The following is a 17,356-nucleotide window of genomic DNA, read 5'->3' as shown; positions in this document are numbered from 1 at the left end:
TTCCTGTTTCGTGGTCAATTTTGTGGGAAATGTTTTCATTAGCTGAAATGACCCAATCTGCATTTTCTGTTTTGTTTTGTTTTTATAGTAGTTTTGTATGGATATGGTCTGCTCTTTACTAATCCTAGTCATGTCACAGTTTAAAAGTGCTCTCTCTTCTGGGGCGCCTGGGTGGCGCAGTCGGTTAAGCGTCCGACTTCCGCCAGGTCACGATCTCGCGGTCCGTGAGTTTGAGCCCCACGTCGGGCTCTGGGCTGATGGCTCGGAGCCTGGAGCCTGTTTCCGATTCTGTGTCTCCCTCTCTCTCTCTGCCCCTCCCCCGTTCATGCTCTGTCTCTCTCTGTCCCAAAAATAAAAAAAAAAATAAAAAAAAAAAAAAAATAAAAGTGCTCTCTTCTGCACCATTTCTTTAATGGATTGGGAGAAGGGGAGGTGACAGAGATTGATAGGTTTTATTTCTCTTGCATTTCTGCAGGATTCCTAACTTCCCCCTTATTCCTTTTTTCCCATCACCATTTTATCTCAAAGGGGCAATTCCTTCTCCATATATCTAGTTCTTCCCAAGGCAACGTCTGAGTATCTACTTCTACTTCTAATCCTACTTAAAGTCCCTTCTCTGCAGCCAGTGCTGTGAATTATCAAGCCGTACCTGCACTGAGTATTAATGTTAGGCTCTCTCCTTCTGGGGTGGCTCCGTGCTCCATCTAAGTCTTCTGCATCCCTCAGCTCTTCTGAAGACTCCCTGCCCGCTCTCTACACCCACAGGCTTACAGTACTAGGAACTCCTTTGAAATTTGGCTTATTTCCCAACTTAGAGTTAATTTGAAGGTCACTAAGGTCTCTATCTCTTAGTAATGCCAAAGGCATAGATTTATTTACTTATTAATTTCATGGGGTTTGGGGGATAGCTGGGAGGGAGAAAGCGTAGGATAATTTGTTATCAGGTAGCTGTCACTATTCTCCAGAACTCCAAATGTTTTTTGACAATTACAAAGCAATCCACTAAATGGATTATACCATAATTTATTAAACCAAGCTTATTTTCGGAAACTTTTATTGTGTCTACTTTGACACTAGAAAACTTTGTTGAACACCATTCTTATACATTAATCTTTATGTACTTCTCATTATTTCTTTAACAAACTGTTTTGGTAATAAAACTGCTAGGTCAAAGGATGTGACCATCTTTTGTCATATGCTATGAGGTAGTCCGATGGTAAGCACTCTATATAAAATATGCATGTCTTATTCTTTGGCCTATTTGGAAGTAGTTTTAAAATCTTAAATACGAATAGCAGATACATAAAAGTCTCATTAAATTTTAATGCTTTGCTTCTCAAGTGTGTCTAAGGCTTAAACATCTATTATAGTAAGTTTTAAAAATGTTAGAACAATAGTTAGCTTTCTAGTGTTAGATACCCAAACCTCAGTTACCTTTTCTGCTTCCCGCGTATCATCAAAAAGTCTCCTCTGCCTTCTGGCAGGAATTGGTTTAGCTGTTTCCCAGGCTTCTACCCACATATTGCTTGGAATCTTCATTCGGGCACTCAGTTCTCCTTTCAGAACCATGTTGCCCTTTTCATCAATGACTTCCTCTTCAATATAATCCCGGGGTGAGTACCACCTCACAAAATCTTCCAGAAAACAACCTGGATTCGCTGCCTAAAATAAGGCAAAAAAAGTTCAGCAGAATCCAGTAACAATCAACAGTTAGTGATAAGCTTGTTTGCAAAATCATACTTTCACCAAAAATTACCTAATCTTTACAAAATCTAATATGTGACCTGAGTGTGGGGGTAGCCTTTAAAACAGGCCAGATGTTCAAGTACCAAAATCATTTTCTTTTGTTGTCTCCACTTTGCAGAAAAAGAACCCATTTTCCTTCGATGAATTTAGACATAAAAATCTGTTGTAAAATGAAAATAACTCTCTTAAGTGGATTATAAGTTATATGAGTTAGTTTAAAATTATAGCATAGTAACTACTCAATAGTTGGAAAAGTACTCAATAGTTGGAAGAATATCAAATAAGCTTGACTCAAGTAATTAAATAATACACAACACAATTAGAATAATAACACAATAATGGAAAAGTTCTACTCTTTCTTTTTCTCTCAAAAATCAATACTGGTACTGCAGTAAGTATCAGCCAACCTCAGAAATGTTCTATTCAGTCATCAAATTCTTGTACTTTATACAACAAATTACCATCACATGCATTGCTTTTGTGTTGTTAAGGAACTGGAATTCTAACTATTGCTTTTCAGCTTCTGAAACCAACTAATTAAACTTTCATTTACTGGATAAGTCTATGGAATTAATGATGATGCACGCCAAAGTTCTTAAGTAATTCTACATTCAAGCCTGGAAAAAAAGTAGAGGCTTCACAGTGTTAGTGGTAAGGCATGGAAGTCTTCTTGCAAGTGTCCAGTGATGTATTAGTAGAGTACTAAGGATGGGCATGTATGTATGTATATATACACAAACTCAAAGAATATGTGTACACACATTAAACACATACCTTTTTAGTTATATTCTCTACCACAACATATACTTCCTGCTATATGTACTATTTTATTTGCCTATAATACTTAAGTGATATAAACATTAACAAGAATGTGCTAATAAGCAGAAAGGTCGGGGCGCCTGGGTGGCTCAGTCGGTTAAGCATCCGACTTTGGCTCAGGTCACGATCTCACTGTCCGTGAGTTCGAGCCCCGCGTTGGGCTCTGTGCTGACTGCTCAGAGCCTGGAGCCTGTTTCAGATTCTGTGTCTCCCTCTCTCTCTGACGCTCCCCCATTCATGCTCTGTCTCTCCCTGTCTCAAAAATAAATAAAACGTTAACAAAAAAAAAAAATTAAAAAAAAAAAAGCAGAAAGGTCATTTTCTTCCTTTTTAAATTAAAATAACTCCAGACCAAAATGAAAACAGACATGATAAGAATAGTAGCCTTAAATGTGAAGAGCAAAACTGCCCATCTGTCCTCACTGAGTCCCCTGACAACCAGCTTCACCATCCCCATCAATTCAAGAAATTCTCCTGAGGGATGAGGACTCAGAGGAAGGTTCTTAACTGAGAGTCAGCAACATAAACTTCCAACGACTATGCATCATGGCAATAAAAAAATGCTGCAAACTGCAATGGGTCAAGATTACTGCATGACTCAGGATTCATGTACAAAGATCTGGTTATTAACCAGGCAACACCACACCCACATAAAAACATCCCGTAGTACACAAGTTAAAAAAGACCTTTCACACCAAAATTCTTCCTTCTGGCTTGCCTTACTGTACCATGTACCAGGCTTAACCTATAGCTACCAAAAAAGGGTCAGGGCTCACTTCAGCTGTGTTTTCTTTCTACTGTTACAGGTATGTACTCCAAGGAAATGCTTGAGAATAGGTCCTGCCCTTCTGGAACTGAGAGGGGCAGGTACCTAAGGAACCTATCAGCATCCACCCAAAGCTCTGCAGACTCTCCTAAGGGCCCCTAATACTAGTCACCCCCCATATAAAAAAGGAGAGGCAACCATATCTACTTTAGAGTGACTATGTATTTCCTTAAACCTATTAACTGATTCCCACATAGGCAGGGGCAGATGTGTTAAGTTGGCTATTTGAAATATAATCTTTTTATTAAAAGAATATTTTAAGAGATTTGCAGGTACCCAAATGAGTCTAAAAGAGTCGAATGAGCTTAGTTTTGCTGAGGTACAGTGTTGGAATTACACAGAACCTTCCCATAAGGGGCTAATATGTTTCTAGAGGAAAGCTTTTACAGTTTCGATTATGAATTTCCTCCTAGAAGTGCCTCTGCAAGGATGCGGTAGCAGCACAGGGGCAGATAAATATGAAGGCAGCTAGAGGTCAGGTAGGAAAACAACTGCTACAGAGGCTGGTACTTCCTGTTGTGCACATACATCATAAGCCAATTCCCTTTTTCTACCTTTTTGATTTAACACATGCCCTGAGAGCCAACTGTCCTCTCTTTTTCCACTGTTACTATTTTGTTTTAAAACAATACATTTCTTTTGTCTCATGGCAGAACAAAACACACAGATATTCCCTATCTTCTTAGTCTCTAAGAAAGACATGTACCTATCAAGAAGTTTACTAAAGACTTTTTTTTCTTTTGGTAAAGATGGGGGAAATAAGCAGGGAATAAAAGCATTCCCTTTTACTGTCCTACAATCTGCTAACAGGGACGATAAAAGTGACATAGGTTTTCATAAGTTGCTTCTGTTGAAAAAAATGAAACTCAAGTTGGCATACAGCACAACAGCAGGACTGATTGGAGGCTATGGAACAGGGAGATGGAGACCATCACAGATAGCAGCAGGTCAAGGAGGAAAATCTGGGCATGGGAAACAGTTCAGAGTATCAACAGGAGGCACAGGGAAGGCCTATGGCCCACCAGGCTACCCACTTGGGGTTTTTGTTCTGTTTGTTTTAATATACATGGCCTTGCCTCTACTTTCAAGAATAAGTAATTCAAAAACAAGGGCATCTGGATGGCTCAGTTGATTGAGTGCTGACTTCAGCTCAAGTCATGATCTCATGGTTCATGAGTTCGAGCCCTGCATCAGGCTTGCTGCTGTCAGCACAGAGCCTGCTTTGAATCCTCTGTCCCCTCCTCCCCCCGCCGCCTTGCTCCTCCCCTGCTTGTGCGCTCTCTATAAAAAATAAATAAATACACATTGAAAAAAAAAAAAAAAAAAGACCTTTTTCATCCCTGGGTTTTTAAGCTAATAAGCCAATGTCACCATTCTCTGAATCCTCTATGTTCCAACACAGGCCTATATCTAACCCTAAAATATTCTTCTTCAGGTAGCAAATGTCTACTTACCCTAAAATAGTGACTCTTCTGAGAAACCCTCCATGATCCACTCAGTAGAGTCAGTCACCTTTCTGACACTGCCTTCATAAGTGAACTCATCACATCTCCAAAACTTCAGTACACTGTAACTGAGTATAATCAAGCAGCCTACGTTAAATCTTAAGGGTTTCCTAAAAGCTGTGCATTAAATTGGATAAACACATAAAGGAGAAAAACATTCCAATGCACATACAGAAATGATTCAATTCTCAACTTCCAACTACTATTCAAAGATTGTTCTTTTCTTGTTTTAAATTTAAGAACCAAGTCTGGCTATGACCTTTAGGAGATAAACGTAGGATGCTGTAACTACTAATGATCTCAAAACATTTAATAAAAAAGACATTCAGGCCTTCACACCACTTTAGAGAGTGACTTTCACAGCTTCATCCCAGAATAGCTCCAAACAGACTCTGAAGCTCTGACAGTGTGACCCACCTTAAAAGACTCCATATCTGAGAGCAGACAGGCACTCTGCATGCGTGCTCGGAGGTGAGCCCCTTCTGCTGATGTTCCTAATTTAGCTAGAACCTCCGACTGCTCCTCCAGCAGATCTTCTGTCATAGGTGCTGGTTCCTGTGAAGCACAAAAGGACAAAGCTCATGAACAGCTTTTTTTAGAAAAAGCAGAACTATAAAAATAGATAAAGACAACAATTATTTCATCTCTAGCAGTCACAAAATCTGTATTTAAAAGAATTCAGAGAAATTCACAAGATTTTTAGAACCTACATAAAAAATTAACAAATTAATAACAAATATGACTTTCAGCATACCTCCCCCCCAACAAATAAGATTATCATGTTTTTCTTGACAGGATTAACAGCCAAAAGACAGGAATTTGGGTGCACTGAACATTTTCCTGCCTATTAATGATAAGAAATGAAGTCCTAATGATATGTTTATGTGTGTCATCATTAGTTACAACCAGGTTTTTATTACAACTAGTAAGAGAAGAAAATTGATAAATATGAAAATTAAAATAAAGGCAAATAATTTGAATCTCAACTAAAAGACCCCAAATAACTAAGTCTTATGTTGGCAAAGCTGCTTTGAGTTTAGGTTCCAAAGACATTCTAAATACTAATTCCCACAAGAAGTATTTGGATTTTTGTTTTAGGAATCAGAGACATTATATATTTTAATGGTAACCCCAAATAAAAAAGAAGCTAAGGCAAATCTAAAGGAAGATACAACTGTAGAATCATTATAAGAGTGACAGAAAACATTTCAAAACTGCTGAAAGGGACTTAAGGAAAGTTCTGAGAATTGATTCCATTAGATTTTATATCTGAAATATGAAAGCACTCAACAATCCAGAGACTAACCAAACAAAGCTTGCCTGCTTCGTTGTTAAAGCCAGAAAAACATGGACTTTTCTATTCCTACATAGTAAGATAAAGCCCAGTGGAAGTAAGTGTTTAGAGCACCTTGACAATAAATACATTCCTTCTAGATTTCAAGAGCTTACTGTAAAGCAGGGTTTCATAGCCTCGGCAGTAATGACATTTTAGACTGGATAATTTTTTTGTGGTGGGTGTGTCCTTCGCATTGTAGGATGTTTAGCAGTATCTATAGCCTCTACCTATCAGATGCTTACAGCACCACTCTGCCTAATGACAAGAAAAAATGTTTCCAGGGGTGCCTATGTGGTTCAGATAAACATGTGACTTCTGATTTCAGCTCAGGTCATGATCTCAGTGTTGTGAGATCAAGCCCTGCATCGGGCTCTGCACTGAATATGGAGTCCACCTCAGATTCTCTCTCTCCCACTGTCCCACCCCCTGCTTGCTCATGTGCACACACACTCTCTCTCAAAAACAACAACAAAAACAAACAAACAAACAAACAGAAAAAAGTTTCCAGGCATCACCAGATATCCCTGGGGGGTCAAAAAAATCACTCCTCATTTAAGAACCAATGACATAAAAATAAATAATTTTCACAAATATCTGTCAATAATAAAATAGAAGCATGGTAAAGCTATAGCATTCAAAACACATAGCAACAAACAAAATAACTGTTTTCTTCTATCTTCCTCATTTTTGGAAGTTTTTTCTTTTTTTAATGTTTTATTTATTTTAGAGAGAGAGAGAGAGCGCGAGCGAGCATGAGCAGGGGAGGGGCAGAGAGAGGGGAAGGCACAGGAAGAATAAAGCATGGCATATACTCAGTAAATGCTAGCAATTAGAGACAAAATACTTAGGTTTTCATTATGAGCTTCACATTGATATCAAAATACCTCAAATTAAAAAATGAACCCCAGTGAAGCAGGCCTTCAGTCTTTCCATTAGGAAGGAGCTACTTTTCATTGTCCTACAGCCCTGCAATCTCAGGATGATAGGAAAGAAATGACATGTTGAAAAGACACTGACAACCCTTCCTACCTGGAAATCTCAGGCCAACTCTAAGTGAAAAAGAACATGATCAAGAGGAATATAAGCAGGAAGTAGCCTGTGGACTATACACTTAAATATTTACCCCTTCTAAATATGCCCAAAGCTTTCTCATATACACGATCTCACGTGAGCACTGAGAAGAGGTCAGGGCATTTTACAACTGATGAAACAGAGGCGCAGAGACAAGTGCCCTACCCAAGATCAAGGGGCAAAACGACGAAGCGTCAAACTGAAGAGAGAATCTCAGACATCTATCTGATGCCAACCTTGAGAACTACTAGGTAGGTTCAATCCACTAGTTTACGACTCTTGCTCTAACAGATCCTCCATAGTTTTCTCTTCTAGCCCTGGCATTAGAATATTGGGCAGTCTTTAAGCTTTTTCTAACCATAAATTTTAGGTTGAACTAAATCTACATGAAAGGAATACCAAAGAGTGCTTAAATTCTTATGAAGCAAGGATCTATATAAATTATTTTTGTGTGTGATATAGGCAATTGATTAATGGCACATTTTAAGCTAATTTCTTAAGTGTGAAAGTGTGTTTCAACTGGAATCATTTTGAATTCCAATCATTTTATGTAAGTACATATACAATGATTATAATTTAAGTGAGATTAACTTTAAAGAAAGTAAAATAGACTAAAAATCTGCCCTGATTTGCCTAAATGTAAGATATAAAAATGAATTTCTAAAAAAAAAATGATGCATGCTGAGGAAAAAAAATAAGTTTAAATTATTCTAGATTTAGATAATAAATTCGAATATGAAAAATGAAGCATCTAAAATAAACAAAGGAAGTATATAGCCATTTGAAAAAAAAAAAATAAAGATTGAGCTTCCAGAATAACTTTCTTGGACTCTTCATTAACCCAATCAAACCAAGATAATACATATGCAACTGGCCCGTTAAAAATAAGAATATTGTTAATTAAAACTTGGAAAGAAAAAAGACAAAAAAAATTAACTTTTGCTGGACACTTACATGACAAATGTTTTTAAACACGGTATGTGGTTTAATACTTAACAACCCGGAGTGATACAAACTGTTACTGGTTTTTAAGGTATTTAATATTTGTTTATTTAAAAAATTTTTTTTTTAGTATTTATTTTTGCAGAGAGAGAGAGAGACAGAGACAGAGCATGAGTGGGGGAGGAGCAGAGAGAGAGGGAGACACAGAATCTGAAACAGGCTCCAGGCTCTGAGCTATCAGCACATAGCCCGACGCAGAGCTCGAACTCACAGACAGTGAGACCATGAGATCATGACCTGAGCCAGAGTCGGATGCTCAAACGACAGAGCCACCCAGGCACACCATTTAATATTTGTTTATTAAACAAATAAATAGGTAGTGTTTTAAAACTGGAGATATCTTAGAACAAGATAGAAATACTTTCCTTTTCTTCTTGTCAATCAGTGATATTAGAACCACTTAACTTTTTAACCACTTTTGTGAAGTATAAATCGACATTTAAAGGGTACATTTGATAAGTACATACCCATAAAACAATCACCAAAATCAAAATAATGAATTTATCCATCACCTCTCAAAGTTTCCTTATGGCCATTTTTAGAATATCCATTAAAAAATGAACAGATAAACTGTGGTATATCCATGCAATGGAACACTACTAAGCAATAAAAATGAATGAAGTACTTATATACACAACAAAATGTATGAATCTCAAAATAATGAGGCTGAGAGAATTCCTTCTTACAAAAAAGTAAAAATAAAATTTACTCAAAATTTTAAAAAATGCAAACCAATCTATTATTATTTGCTTTTAGAGATTAAAACAAGGCTCAGAAAGAAAACAGCTTGTACTAGCAATACTGTTAGTAGGTGGTAGTGTTAGAATATAAATCTAGTTTCAGTGGATTCCAAAACCAAGGTTTATACCACAAGATCTCAATGCCAACTGCATGCACCAAAACAAAATTAGAAAAAATACACTCTTGGTTTCTAGCATTAGAATGTTCTGTCCTAATACTAAAAATGAAGAATGGAATACTTAAAAAATAGAATTCAGTTTTAAAAGAATAAAGCAAAAAGGCTAAGGCCTATCAAACAAAAACATTAATCTTGTAAATGACAGCCACCTGGCAAAGAAATAGTATAAGCATGGACAACAGAGTTAACAGAATCCATGTTTAAAATTATCAAGCAAACATCCCAACACCTAACTCTATGATTATTAATCAATCCACTTCAAAATATAAAAACTGGTTACAAAACTTTCAAGTAAATCCTTGCCTCTTGAGAAGCAATACTAGCCACTTATATAAAGAGAAAGTCCTCTGAAGAATAACAACTAAAAACTGAGTGCTTATTGTGAACTAGAACTGTATTCACTTATCATGTGCTATTTCATTTAAAATTCACAATTATCTTGGGGCGCCTGGGTGGCTCAGTTGGTTAAGCATCCAACTTCGGCTCAGGGAATGATCTCACGGTTGGTGGGTTCAAGCCCTGCATCGGGCTCTGTGCTGACAGCTCGGAGCCTGGAGCCTGCTTCGGATTCTGTGTCTCCCTCTCTGCCTCTCTCTCTCTCTCTCTCTCTCAGAAATAGGTAAACTTTTAAAAAAATAAAAATAAATAAATTTTACAATTATCTTAATGATAACCTCAATATGAAGGAAAAGCATTTGATAAAATATAATACCTCTTCATAAAAAAAAAAAAAAAAAACACAAAAACTCAAAACCAGGAACAGAAGACAACTTCCTTGATATGATAAATGATACCTCTATTAGATACCCTCAATGATTATTATATGCTTTCTTCCTGATACTGAGAACAAGAGAAAGTATCCATATACTAATCACACTGCACTGGTGGTACAGTACAATAAGGCATGAAAATGAATTAAAAAGTGTAAAGGCTGGAAAATCAAGTTCAAACTCTCTATATTAGCAGATAACGTGAGTGGGTCTATAGAAAACTCCAGGCGCGCCTGGGTGGCTCAGTTGGTTAAGCATCCAACTCTTGATTTCAGCTCAGGTCATGACCCCAGGGCCGTGGGATCTCTAGTCCTCCACTGAGTTTTGGGCTGAGCATGGAGCCTGCTTAAGATTCTCTCTCTCCCACTGCTTCTCTCTCCTACTTACATGCCCTCTCTCTCTAAACAACAAGAACAACAAAACTCCAAGTAATCTACAAACTACTAAAAGTAGTAAGTGAATGTACTTAGATTGCTAGATCCAAAATCCATATACAAAAATCAACTGTTTCCACATATCAGGGCAAATATTTTTAATGGAAAAAAATTTTTTTTTTTGAGAGAGAGAGGGCAAGACAGGGAAAGTGGCAGAGTGAGAGAGAGAGAATCTTAAGCAGGCTTCATGACTCACCATGGAACCAGATGCAGGGTTCAATCTCAAGACCCTGGGATGGTAACCTGAGCTGAAATGAAGAGTGAGTCACTCAACCGACTGAGCCACCCAGGCCCCCTTAAATGGAATTTTTAAAAATGCCATTTGTAACATTTAAGAAATTACAAAGCTTTTGAATTAAATCTAATAATAAAAGATATGCAAAACCTCTACATTAAAAACTATAAAACACTGATAAGGGAAAGCAAAAGAAACCTTAAATAAAATGAGAAGTATTTCATGGTATGGGACTCAAAATTGTTAAGATGTCAATTCTCCCTAAGTTGATTTATAAATTCAATGCAATATGAACTGAAATCCCACCAAGATTATTTTGTATGTGGAAAATGAAAAGCTGATTCTCAAATTTACATAAGAATGCAATGGGCAGCCAAGATAATCTTGGAGAACAAAGTTAGAAGATTTATGCTACATGACAGAAAGACCGTAAGTTACAGTAGAATAGTCTATTATTAGCACAAGGATAGACAAAGAGACTAATGGACAGAATACATAGCCAGAAACAGACCAACACACATATGATCATGTGATTTAGAACAAAGATACCACTGCCATTCTGTGGGGAAAAAGCAAGTCTTTTGAATAATGGTGTTGGAACGAACATAGCTCCATCTCTTTATAGGGAAAAGAGAATCAACCACTTCCTCATACCAAACACAGTCAATTTGAGGTGGATCACAAACATAAATGCAATAGGTAAAACAATAAAGCTTCCAGAAGAAAACATAAGAGACTATTTCTAGGACAATGGGGTAGTTAAAAATTTCTGAAAAGGGAGACAAAGCACTGTCCCCATAAGATAAACATTAACAGACCAGACTTTATTAAAATTAAGAATGCCTATTCAACAAAAGGCATCATTAAGAAAGTGAACAGATAAGCCATAGACTGGAGACTGTGACCACACTAGGAGAGGGCTCTTGGAAGCCTGTATTTGATATTTTTCAAACTCTGTCCCATGGGCCACCTCTTGTTCCTGATTTTGCTTTGTACCCTTTTACTATAATAGATTATAGCTATGAACATGGCTATATATATATGTGCTGAGTCCTGTGTCCTCCTAGTGTATCATCAAACCTGGGAGTGGTGACACACCAAATGTTAGGGATTATGCAGAATAAACCACAGGTATTATACACTGTTGGAGGGAATATAAACTAGTTCAACCACTCTGGGAGACAATTTGGCAACATCTACTAAAGCAAAAATATATTTCTACCATGTGGCACAACAACTCTACTCTTAGAAATTTATCCAAAAGAAATTAAGAACCTATGTTCACCGAAAGACTCATAAGAATGTTCACTTATTTGTAATAGCTCAAACTATCAACAACTCAAATTCCATCAGCAGGTGAAAGGACAAGCAAATTGTGGCATGTTCACATAATAGAATATTACAAAGTAATAAAACACACACAAATACTGATTCAGGTAACAATATGGATGAACTCACACGTGGTAGTTAAAAAAAGTTTAACATAGAGTGGGAATGATTCCATTTAAACACAGGGGGCGCCTGGATGGCTCAGTCGGTTGAGAAACTGACTTCAGCTCAGGTCATGATCTCACGGTTTGTGGGTTCGAGCCCTGCGTCGGGGTCTGTGCTGACAGCTCAGAGCCTGGAGCCTGCTTCAGATTCTGTGTCTCCTTTTCTCTCTGCTCCTCCCCCACTTGTGCTCTATCTCTCTCTCTCAAAAATAAATAAATGTAAAAAAAATTATAAACGCAAAAGAGTAGGGGCGCCTGGATGGCTGTCAGTTAAGTGTCCAACTTTGGCTCAGGTCATGATCTCTCAGTCCATGGTTTTGAGTCCCGCTTTGAGCTCTGTGCTGACGGCTCAGAGCCTGGAGCCTGCTTCAAATTCTGTGTCTCCCTCTCTCTCTGCCCCTCCCCTGCTCATGCTCTGTCTCTCTCTCTCTCTCTCAAAATAAATAAACATTAAAAATTTTTTTTAAATGTTAAACACAAAAAAGTGGAACATAATTTCATTTATGAGATTCAAAAACTGACAAAACTAAGCTATAGTGACAAAAGTTACAAAAAGAGTTACCTGGAAGGGAGCAGTGAGCTATGCTATCCAATACATCTGGCTATTTAAATGTAAATAAATTTATCAAAATTAAAAATTCAGTTCCTCAGTTGCATACACATTTCAAGCACTCAATGGACATAGTATTGGACAAGAGAGCTAGAAATGTACAGTTTTACCTCCACCGAAAGTTCTAATGATCACTACTGTTCTAGGATGATGGGAATTTTCCATACTTTGATCTGGATGGTAGCTACATGAGTTTTTAAACATGAAAAAACTCACCAAGCTGTACATTTAAAATTTGTGCACTTTATATATAATTTATAAATCAATAAACAAGCAAATAAATGTTTTTTAAATGACTAGGAAAAAACATGTACAGTATATATAACAAAGGGTTTGTATCTATCTAAAATATGAAGGACTAATACAAATCAGTAAGAAGAGGTCAGAAACCTAAATGAAAAATGATAGGCAAGTCAAAGGAAAAGATGGCCAAGAAACATACTAAATGATGCTTCAGTTCATGAAAAATCAGAGAAAACAATTTAAAACATTGAGATAATACTTTTGTCCACCATATTGTCTAAAATTTATATGACTGGTAATATCAATTGTTTATAACAAAATTAAGTATGAATGTAAGTACCATGAGTGCAAGAACCTTACTGTCAAGTTTACTGCTAAATTCCCAAGTTATAGAACAGTAGTTGGCATACATCAGGCACTCAATAAATATTTGTGCAAGGAAGAAAACAAGAAAGGAAAGCTGAGTAGAGAACAATATTTCCTTATTCCTATACATTCACCATTGACTAGAGTATAAAATAGGTACAGCCTTTTGAAGAGCAATTTCATAGCTTGTATATCTGCTTATCTAGCAATTCCATTTCTTATTTTCTTAAGAAACACTCAAATGTGAACACACAATGTGAGAAACTACAAGAATCTGTACTGTAGCACTGTAATAGCAAAATCTAGCAATAACATCTATTGTGCATCAAGAAGGAAATGGTTAAACAAACTATGGCTCTTCTACGCCATGGAATAGTAGACAGCAATTAAAAAGAAATAAAGTGGATCTAAATGTACTGACTTGGAAAGATCCCAAGACATATTAGGTTAAACAAAAAGTTGTTTAATGCACACATTTAAAAACAAACCAAAAAAATCCACAAAACTATGTATCATATGTATACTCATGTATGTACATCAATGCATAGTATCAGGTATAAGAAACTATAACGCAAACCAGTAATAGTGGCTACTTCTAGAGATGAGAGTTGAATTAGTGGGTAGTGGCTTTTACTTCTAAACTGGGTTTTTCACAATAAAACATACCCACATGTTGTTTATGCAAAAACAACCCCCAAAAAACTATTGCTCTACCTCAGGTGTTGTGTTGTTTCTGTTCTACTTCCTAATGTTTTAAAATGGCTTCAAACTTTATTTTTGAGCAGATAAAACTAATCATATAGGGACACCTGGGTGGCTCAGTTGGTTGGGCAGCTGACTTCGGCTCAGGTCATGATCTCACAGTTCGTGAGTTCGAGCCCCGTGTCCGGCTTTGTGCTGACAGCTCAGAGGGTGGAGCCTACTTCAGATTCTGTGTCTTCCCCTCTCTCTACCCCTCCCCTGCTCACACTCTGTGTCTCTCTGTCTCTAAATAATAAATAAACGTTAAAAAAAATTAAAAAAAAATAGTCATATAAATAAAAGGATTTTTACTTTTGTTCCTCCTCTCCTCTTTTTGGATTTTATTTTTTAAAGACCTGTGTACTCACCACTTAGTTTAAGAAATAACCGATCATCTTACCATAAGGAACTACTATTTACCTAAACTTCAAAGCATTTCTCAATTTCAGAAATGGAAATATCTGAAAGCCCCCAATAGTTAATTTAGATTTCAAATCTTAGATCTTTGAACAAAGACTGCTTAAAGAATTGCTCCTACCCAAAGCAACCATTTCCTACTAGGATGAAGATACGAACAACAAAATAAAAATAATCAAAACTTACAGAACCAGTCCATATCCTACCTGGGTCACTGGAATATAGAGTGGTTCTCCATTATGTAGCAGAGTGAGTTTTCCATGCTGATGTAGTCGTCCTTCTGGTTTTAAACTTGCTGTCTCCTTAGGTCCTCCTTTCTTGCCACTCTCTTGTCCATTTCCTTTAAGTTCTTCAGTATCGCTTAGGCATTCAAAAAATTCTTCTTCACTGTCACTCCAAGAATCCCAAGATTTTCCAACCTCTCCCTTTTCCTTATCAGTATCTTTTAGATTATCTGGCCCCAGCTGGTCTCCAGCTTTTCCAGCATCCCCTGGAAACATATCTGAAGTATTTGTCTTTCTCCCCTCATCACGGGCCTTCTTTCTTTCAATACAACAATTTAACATCTTAAGAAAACAAAAATAACACTTGTTTTTAAATTAGTTACAGTTAAATAAAAACCTATCCACTTCAGTATTTCATTTGCCTTCCCATTCCTTCCCTGGACCTTCTTGTGAATGACAGTAACTGTAAGTAATCTACAGTAGCATGATGAGAATAGTATATATAACTCATTATTACATTTAGTATTAGAATAAGCTCCAATTAAATTAAGACCATATTTAGATACTGTCATTGAGAAATCTTTACCTGTAGTTTCTGATGCAGTAAACAACATCTTAGATCTGGGGGTCCACTTGCTAATCTATCAAATAAAGTAGTGGGAAAAGTTAGTTTTAGTAAAGTGGCTTCAGGTATGCAAATTTCTTTGCTACTATAAATTTTAACCATAATGGTAAGAAATCAAAAGATTTCAACAGGTAAGATAATTGAAATGGAGCAAGCAAGACTAAAAGATCAAAATTTGTTTTATCCTTCTAGTCCACCAACAGCGAATATATTTTTCAAAGCTTAATAGCAAACTAGTAATAGCTCTCAAGCTAAGAGAAACTTAAAATGTCTCTAAATCCACCTCAGGAAGTAGCTAGGATACAGTGTTTCACACTATACAAAACAGATTAGATTATATATTCAGTTCTCAATTATTATTCTCAATATAAAAAACCACTGATCTCCACCTGTCTTTGCCAAGGGGAGCTTAAACCACCTCTTCTACACCACTAGGTTTCCAATAATCAGCCAAGAGATAAGCCAGCTAAGAGAGACTAGCAAACTGATACAAGTATAAATATTTTTGGCTCAATCACCATTTCATATTACTCATATTATAATTCTGCCTTAGTATGGGTAGATGAGCAGTAACCTATGCAATATCGAAATATTTGGTAGCTATTTTATTAAGTGAAATGTCAACATAAATCCACAAAAAAAATTACAGGCAATGTTCAATATCTGAACTTATGAACTCTAAAGATGTTTTCTCTCCACCTATAAAAATATATGTTTACTATAGAAGACTTAGAAAATACACAAATCTATAAAAAAACAAAAATAAAAATATAATTTCACACTCAGGGAAATTTGTTAACATTTGGCTTTATTTCTTCCCAATTATTTTTCTATAAATATAGATAAGCAAAACTGAAAGCACTTAGTGTACACAACACTATAATCTACTTTCTTGCAAATATTATGATCATTTTCTATGTTAGCAGATTCTTGGAAAAAACTTGTAATAGGTCCATAACTTTCCATTGTAGACATACATTATGATTTACACTACTCTTTTATGTTTGGTACTTAGGTTGCTTCCCTTTTTTTCCCTATTATAAATCTGACACAATGAACACCTGTGAATATAAATCATGTTCAAAGTTTCTTACCACTTTCTTAGGGCAGATTTCCTAGAAGAGGAGAATTAATGTGTCAAAAGTATAATTCTTCTAACAAACAAAAAGCCTACGTATACAAACAGAAATTGAAATTATTACCCTGGAATCAGAAAGTTGTTTTCCCATCTGAAACGCATTTCAAGAACAAATTCCTGCCAGAGGTGTGCCACTCCCTTCAATCCTCCATGGTAGAAATTGATCATACAAAGACACAAAGCCAATTTGTATGTTAAACTGTCAGATGGTGCAGATTTGAACTGATTGTAGAGATTCTGAATTTAACAAAGTAGAAACAAAGAAAAACTTGTTAACAACATATGTGCAGGCGTAATCAAAAACTGGGAGTTTTTAATACTAAATCAACCTATGCTACCAAACTAGCTTTTATCAAATGTTTAATACATTACTGCCTAAATTGTTTTTACGTAGTCCCATGTTTTTAAGATTTCTTCAAGGACCAAAAAAATGAGGCTGTAGTTCAGTGAAGCTAAAGTCAGAACTTTCCATTTCTTCTGTGGCATCTTCAAGATGTAATCCAAACATGTTGCTTTAAAAATCTTTTAATTATAAATGAATATAAACTTATTAATAAAACCAAACACACAAAATCAGAACTAAAAATAAAAAGCCGGTTTTTCCTCATTTCATGAAATCTAGTTCCCAAGAGTAACTACTGAAAATAGTTTATCTCTACACCTGTCCCTTAAACATCTCATTACTCAATTTATCTAAGACTTGGATAAGAAACACATGAAAATTTTACTTCATTTTATACAGTTTATTTCATTAGTTCTCCACTCACTGTCTAGTTTTGAAAGAGAAGAAACTGTTGCAAAACATCAAATTGTTAAGTTTACAAAAAGTCTACAAT

General features: G+C 36.2%; 1 protein-coding gene across 4 annotated transcripts in view; it reads right to left on the bottom strand.

The window, feature by feature from the left end:
- RAB3GAP1 (RAB3 GTPase activating protein catalytic subunit 1) overlaps positions 1 to 17,356 on the bottom strand; it is a 111,472-nt gene that overhangs the window by 20,190 nt on the left and 73,926 nt on the right. For all 4 annotated transcript variants that reach the window (XM_042948540.1, XM_042948543.1, XM_042948541.1 and 1 more), the window contains 5 exons: positions 16,585 to 16,757; positions 15,344 to 15,398; positions 14,740 to 15,099; positions 5,314 to 5,451; positions 1,435 to 1,662 (listed from right to left, as the gene is read on the bottom strand). In XM_042948540.1, coding sequence (XP_042804474.1) covers positions 1,435 to 1,662; positions 5,314 to 5,451; positions 14,740 to 15,099; positions 15,344 to 15,398; positions 16,585 to 16,757 — 954 coding nt within the window. The remainder of the gene's footprint in view (positions 1 to 1,434; positions 1,663 to 5,313; positions 5,452 to 14,739; positions 15,100 to 15,343; positions 15,399 to 16,584; positions 16,758 to 17,356) is intronic.

This window comes from Panthera leo, chromosome C1 (assembly GCF_018350215.1).
Source record: "Panthera leo isolate Ple1 chromosome C1, P.leo_Ple1_pat1.1, whole genome shotgun sequence".
NCBI classification, from domain to species: domain Eukaryota; kingdom Metazoa; phylum Chordata; class Mammalia; order Carnivora; family Felidae; genus Panthera; species Panthera leo.
This window is presented reverse-complemented; position numbering and strand designations above follow the sequence as displayed.